The following is a 7,450-nucleotide window of genomic DNA, read 5'->3' as shown; positions in this document are numbered from 1 at the left end:
GAAAAAACAGGGGGGTCTAAGATGGAATTTTACTCTTACTCTTTGTTAAGGAATAAAGGTTTTTATATGTTTCACATATATCTTCATTAAGAAAACAACCTATACAAAAACCCCAGGAGACAGCATTCTAAGGATCAGGATCAGTTGTACCAACTAAGAATGAGCACTGCCAAAAAAAAATGGAGCTTAATTGATCAGTTTCTCTAATGCACAGACTTGACCTATCAGGTTTGCTAACAACAAGGCATTAATTTACTTTGATGCTCGGACTCTAAATTGGCCCCACATACCACGCTTCAGTACAATGCCTGATGTGAATCTCCTGAAAAAAAAAAAAACAATCTGTAGAATGAGATTATCTGTAGAATAAGCCTATCGTGTACTTCTTAAGGAAAAAAGCAAAAAAAAAAAAATAGTCCAAAAGCATTCTGAATCAAAGCAGATCCACCCACCACCATCACCCAACCCCACCCCCTCTTCCTACCACCCCGCTTCTTCTCTAAACCCTTTCCCTCCCCCAAACAGCCAACACCAGATTTCCTTTGCCATGGCAGAGCAGATAAATGCTTCAAAGAACGCTGAGCAGCCCAGCCCCCCTTCCTTTTTAGCTGTTATGCATCAGGGTCAGCAGGAGTCAGTGCTATTTAGTTCGTGCTCTTTTTATTTTTAAAATACAAATAAATTTTTTCAATATAAATATATTATTTCGCTCAAAAATAGAAAAAAAATGCTATAACCTTGGTCACTGCCCAGCAGGAACAAGTTTGATACTTAAAGAGTCAGAAATTGGGTCTTGCACGCACCAACATGTGTGTTTAGCTCAGTTCCAGTGTGATTTTTGTTTCTACGAACAAGTTATTCTAGAGATCATAACGATTCAAATAGACCACGCTGAATGTCTAGCTTGTGTCCCGAAGTCAATGACATTGGAGTGAGTTGAAATTTGACACCAAGACTACAATTAAACTGATGTACAAACATTATATAAATTACTTTTTCGGATTGCAGAAACACATCAAATTTCACAGAGTTCATCGGCTTATAAATTACTTGCTTCTGAAAATAAAAAAATAGCTCAAGTCTGTTTCATTTCCTGGTTCAAGTGCGAAGCGCACAGCTCTCTGGAGTCCGCGGAACGCAGGGTGCCCAGCATTTTGTCCCAGTGTGTGAAGTACGGAGCAAAGTTGCAGTTAAACTGAGAGTGATGCAGGTCGTGGTGAGCCACGCCCCCGTACCAGCCAAAGGGTATGAGTCTGTGAGTGGACCACGGGAAGTCGTAGCCTGAGTGGTCCTCCACTGACAGCCAGATGTTAACCACATGAAAGGTAAGGATGGTGAGTGGATGACATTGCAGTATCGCGACGTTCAGCACGTCGAAGAAGGTCAGAGAAAACAGCTCCCAGATGCTCATGTATTGCGTGGCCAGCGCAAAGGAGGACGCGTTCTGGTGATGCACCTTGTGGAAGGCTCGGTACAGCCAGGGCACCTTATGATGCAGCAGGTGCCACGCGAAGATCTCGGTGTCGAAGAGCAGCAGGCAGATCAGGACATGACTCAGGAGCTGCAAAAGCTCCGGAGCCTCCTGCGGCAGGAGTGCAGGGCTGCGCGCCCAGTGTAGTAGCGTCACCGGGAACACGAACACCAGGTGCTGGTAGAGCGTCTGTCCCAGGCAGGGCAGCAGCTGCCTCGCGGACGGCGAGAAGTCGGGGTGGATCTTGTAGCGTCGTAGCAAGGGCACCCAGGGACACAGGACGTCCAGCACCACGAATGGCAGGCAGAAGCCCATGTAAGTGATGATGGAAAAGATGACCGGGAAAAAGGGTGAGCGCGCGAACGCCTCCCTGGTCCTCATGGTGTCCCAGAGGGGCTGTAGGAGCAGCGGACTGGAGCAGCCCAGGTCTTGGAGCTCCGAGCGGTTGTGGTAGCCCATGCTGAGACTGTGTCCCACAGCTGCAGTCTCCCCAGTCCCGCTGACTTTTAAGACTGCGGCCCCGCCCCCAGTGATGTCAGCTGTCCTTCCCTCTCCTCCCTGCTACAGAATCTTGCTTAAATAGCCCAAAGTTGTGCATTAGGTTGATGTTTCTGTCCTGTTTCACAGCTGCCTAGAATCGTTTCTTCCACATGCAGCGGCACTTAAAGCCGGTCCCCAGGCATACAGCATTGTTTTGCTCACTTTTCCGGGACATACTATTGATACAGGAGTGAGCAATCCAGGCTTAGGATAGTTCGCCCGCCATCGCCGCTACAAAGTAGTGTGTTCATCACCACCAGAAAGTGCTGTTTCGCAACCAAAGCAAGATTTTGAGTTTTAAAATGTCTGTTTTGACCGGGTAAAGGCATGTATCTACATCTTGGAGACCTTTGGATATACGCACCCCACCCCAATGCGCTCTTAATGAATGCGCTGCTAACAGTACAGACTCCTTTACAAAGGGAACCTGGCGTCGTACACAAAAGCTCCCAAAAGGAGCGGCCAGGCTCCAATTAGTGAGAAAGATCCTCCCCTCCCCTTGAAAACTGGGTGTTCTGAACAGGAACCAGATCCTGCAAGGCAGTCACTGTCAGCATTCGCTCTGGAATGGAGAATCGAGGATGCTGGCCCTAACACCCACCGAGAGTCCCTCATTTGGACTAACGCACCTCATCGCCGGGCGTAGGGAAAGATCTATGCAATCCTGCAGCCTTCCAGGAGGCCTGATAAGTGAGGGAGATGTCTCATTTCCTCTGCCATTTGTTTGGAGGTTCTTCAGGCTCCGACTTTCCCCAAACCCTCATTTTTTCCAGGTTTCTCAACTCCTCAACACCTTCTCAAATGCTGGGACTGTGGGACCAGAGACAACACTGGAGCTCAGCACTGTGTCCTGGGAGAGCCCCTGGGGAATCCAGCACAGAGACGCTACTCCACATTTCCTCTAGGTGGCTAACACTTGGTACAAGAGACCCCAGTGGGAAGCCAGGAGCCATTCTTCCGGTTTTTCCTTCTTGTGTTTGTATCCTTAAGGCAGCCCTTTTTCTCTGGCAGCTGACATAGTCTTATGCAAGCTTGCATTTTCCCGTGTTATTTTCGAAGGGAAAAACCGCCATAGAAGCCCTAGGAGCCTGCTGTAAGTAAGCCCTGAAGGTGGTCTAAAGCCTCTGCTTACTCCCTGCCAGGCACCAACTAAGAGTGTTAACTGCGACCTCTATCAGCATGGAGGCAGTGTTCCCATTACTGCGCCTTCACAGCCCTAGATCTAAGGGTTTAACACACACAAGAGGAAAACAGACACACATCATTTTAACTATGTACTTCACAGGTAACAACTAAGATATTGGAAGTGAAAATCAAGTAAGATTTCTTTTTTCTAATAATTTTTTATTACTTTATAAATAATACCATTCAAATTTTCCACTTCCTCCCCTCCTCCCACTTCCCTCCTGCTCCCCAACTCACTCTTCCCCCAACCTCCAGTCCTAAGAGAGGGTAGAGTACCCTGCCCTTTGGGGAGTCCAAGGCTCTCCCCCTCCATCCACCCTTAGAAAGGTATGCATCCAAATAGAATAGGATCCCAGAAAGTCAGTATATGCAGTAGAGACAATTCCCAGTGCTATTATCTTTGGCTTCTCCGTCTGCCCCAATTGTCAACTATAGTACCCGGCCGCCCGCATGGCTTATGCCCCAAAATAATTACATGGAAACTGTATTCTTTTAATCACTGCCTGGCCCATTAGCTCTAGCCTCTTGGCTAGCTCTTATATGTTGATCTAGCCCATTTCTAATATTCTGTGTAGTACCACGAGCTGGCTTACCAGGAAAGATCTTAACCTGCGTCTGTCCGGAGTGGGAGAATCATGGCGACTCCTGACTCGGCTTCTATCTCCCAGCATTCTCTTCTGTTTACTCCACCCACCTAAGGGTTGGCCTATCAAATGGGCCTAGGCAGTTTCTTTATTATTTAACCAATGACCTTCCTCCATCAGTCAACCACATTTAGAGGGTCCAGTTTGATCCCATGCTCATTCAGTCCCAGTCCAGCTGGATTTGGTAAGCTCCCATTAGCTCAGGCTCACTGTCTCAGTGGGTGGACCAACCCCTCGTGGTCCTGACTTCCTTGCTTATATTCTCCCTCCTTCTGCTCTTCAGGCTCCTCCTTCAGCTCAGCCCAGTGCTCCAATGTGGATCTCTGTCTCTGTCTCCATCTGTTACCGGACGAAGGTTCTCTCCGGATCCCCTCAGCACCTCAAGTAAGATTTCTTACAAGAAGAAAAGATAAAATGATATATTATAAGAAAGGAACACATACTGTAAAAACATAAGACAATAAATGGGCCTAACATAAACCCAGGAAATGTGTGTGTGTCATTATAAACTAAATATGTGTGTGTATATACATACATATATATGCTATACACACAATAGGAAGTTCATAATTCAGACTTTCCATTTGCTATGTGTCCCACAGTTATGGCTGATGGAAGAATATGTACATTCTTCATTCATTTTAGTGCCCCTAAACTGCAGTTTTTATTCTTATAGAAGCCTCAGAAAAAAATGTAAAAACAATTCTATAAAACCTATTACAACCATTATGGAAATCAAGTGTGGAGAGGTCTTAAAACAAAACTACCATATAACCCAGCTATACACTCCTGGTCATATATCATCCATACCCTATTAATGTGAAGAAGACACAGAGTGATGGAGTTGGTATTATAAAGTACTTACTAATAATCGTCTTAGAAAACATTTAGTCACACAAGTGGAACTTACTTAAAGGAGGGCTTTCTTCAAAATACCCCAAAGATAAGTAGCCTGCTAACCAGACCTGCAAGACATAAGGGGAATTTAAGATGCTAGAATATAATTGTTTATATTCTAGCCAGATATTGGTCAGTCATTAAACTCTGGTTCCCATGACAAAGGAGACAGCTGGCTGACTTATGCCCAGTTATTAAGCCCGATTCCCATACCAAAGACAGACTTGTAAAGGATGGCCCACGGCGGGTAGTATAAGGTCACACCACCGGTAAGTCCTAGTCTGCCATTAAGTCCCCTGTGCTCTCTCACTAGGGAAAACATAATTCTGTCGGGTGGGCAAGATGATCTTTGGTAACAACTACATGAAAAAGAACAATGCTGCAGTACTTAAAATAATTCTGACAATACGTGATATCTTTACTGTGTAAATGTCCTATCTGCCTAAGCACCAAAACTTGACAACTCCTGTCTCTCTTTAAATTGTTCAGCTGGAGCCAGATCTGACAGAGATTTAAAGACGCCAATGTATGTAAAATGCATGTGCCTACGCATATACAAGCTAACAAAATCTTCTGTTGGAGGCTGGCTCTTCCTTCATTTCTGAGTCTATGGAGTGATTCCTCACTAGGAAGGCATGTTATTTTCCTAACACCACCACAGAGATACCTGTCCATCCATGTTCATGGCTGCCCAATTCACAATAGGAAAGACCTGGAGCCAGCCTGAATGTCTATCAGCAGGCGACTCAATGATGAAAGTGTGATATATACACACTGGAATTTGGTTCAGCTGTACAGAAAAATTAAACTTTGGAATTTTCGGGAGTTTGGATGGACCTAAAAAACATAATATTAAACAAGGCAACACAAACTCAGAAGACAGCAACTACACATTTTGCCTCACAGATATATGTGTGTGCAATATATATTGTGATATATCTATTATAATGTATATGTGTATGTACATACATGGGGATAAATGAAGGTAAAGCCTAAAACCCTAAGAAGGATACAAAAAGAGGGTAAAGGTGCCAAGGAGGGTGTGGAGGGCAAAAGAATATATGTGATATGAAAAAATAAAGGCTGGGGAGGTTACAAGGGAGATTTGGGAGGTAAAGAAATGGGGGAGATGGGAAGGAATTTACTAAAATACACTTTGTTAGAAAACATTGCAATGATATCTAATGTCTTGTATGCCAATGTCTTAAGGAAAAATATAAACTCACTAAAGTTCTAGAAAATAAGAAAGGAAGAAAGAAAAAAAGAAAGAAGGAAAGAAAGACAAACAGAAAGGAAGGAAGGAAGGAAGGAAGGAAGGAAGGAAGGAAGGAAGGAAGGAAGGAAGGAAGGAAGGAAGGAAGGAAGGAAAAGAAAGGTAAGAGGAGGGGAAAGGGAAGGGAGGGGAGAGAAGGGGAGGGAGAGGATGGTAAGGGAAGAGCAAAAGCTCTAGAATGCCATGGGAATGTTGCAGTCCTCTACTGCCCTATATGCCATTGCTGAGACGGGGGTAAGAAGTGACTTTGAGCTTCTTGACAGGCAATGCACAAAAAAGAAAGGAAAGTTTTTTTTAATGTCTTTCCAATGGGAAGCAGTAGCAAAGGGAGGGAGCAGAGGGATGCAGGTCTCTAGCCTCCCTATCGGTGGGTTTCCTCCAGTTAGACAGTAATCAACTCCTTAATTCCTCTCACACACCCATGCTGTTTCCTTCTTCGCTTTTAGGGCAACTTAGGAAAGCTCTTCTTTCTTGTCCCTGATAAATACGGCCCTTCTCTTGATGCACATCTCTGGGAAGAGAGGAAGATTTGGGATTTGGTTGGGGGGAAGAAAAACAGTTAAAAAACGTCTCCTTCACTTTGGGCCTCTCAAGGTCCCCAAGGGACCATTAGAGTGCATCATCTCAACAGGCAAACGTGTGATGCTCAGCAGACTTCCCCAGCGTTCCCTCAGGCACACATTATTCTTCTGCTCTCCCTTTCATGCTTGGGTGTGTTGGCTCTGCTTGCACACTATGAGGTAGGCGGTATCGCTTCATTGGCATTTAACTACTATCTGTGCTCTCAAGCCTTTGTGCTTCCAACACAAAACCAATCCTCCTCATTCTATTTCAGTGATTCTGTCATTATCGGTCTCCAGATGCTTACGGCATCAGACCCCCTGAAGCAAAACCTGGGAGCCAAGCCTTCAGAATGTCCTGTCCCCATGCCCCTGCACCTCAAGGCATGTTGAAGAACAGCTCTCCTGCAGTCCCTGCACCTGAGGCTCACAGGACAGATATTTGTGTCCAACGCAGAGATGCAACCACCTCAAGGGGTCTCTTAGTTAAAGTCTTCAGAACCTGCTGCTGAAGAAGCGGGCATAACATAACAGACGACTAATCAGAACTTAAGGAACCAGAACAAAATTGAGTCCTGTATGGCATTTGCTAAAGTGGAGAGTTTTCTTGAATTTGCCTAATGTATACCAGGTGGATTTTCGGCAGACTCAAAAATGTAATCTTTTCTAAGTGAGTAGATCCTTTTAGAGTAAGGATCCTGGGAGTTATTCACTCAAAGCCAAGACCCCCCCCCCATTCTTTCTTGCTTGCTCTCTTGCTTTTCTTCTGCCTCCTCCCATTATCTCCTTGTGAACTAGAGAGGAACCTGGAGCCCAGTGCATACTTGGCACTCCCTTTGTCACTGACCTCCAGCTCCCGCCTGTCCTGAGCTTTATCCTA

At 45.2% G+C, this 7,450-nt stretch overlaps 1 protein-coding gene across 1 annotated transcript; it reads right to left on the bottom strand.

Annotated features, from left to right (window-relative positions):
* Positions 1–658: 658 nt before the first annotated feature.
* On the bottom strand, positions 659–1,938 carry Ch25h (cholesterol 25-hydroxylase). Its single transcript, XM_057779377.1, has one exon. It carries the CDS (start codon positions 1,928–1,930, stop codon positions 1,076–1,078), a length of 855 nt encoding a protein of 284 aa, XP_057635360.1. The 5' UTR covers positions 1,931–1,938; the 3' UTR covers positions 659–1,075.
* Positions 1,939–7,450: the final 5,512 nt, after the last annotated feature.

The sequence above is a fragment of the Chionomys nivalis genome, chromosome 8 (genome assembly GCF_950005125.1).
Source record: "Chionomys nivalis chromosome 8, mChiNiv1.1, whole genome shotgun sequence".
NCBI lineage: Eukaryota > Metazoa > Chordata > Mammalia > Rodentia > Cricetidae > Chionomys > Chionomys nivalis.
Note: the sequence above shows the minus strand (reverse complement) of the source record. Positions and strands in the feature narration are given on the sequence as shown.

Bases quoted from the DNA above. Each gene is read 5' to 3' on its own strand.
- Ch25h (XM_057779377.1), bottom strand. From the start codon at position 1,930: ATGGGCTACCACAACCGCTCGGAGCTCCAAGACCTGGGCTGCTCCAGT.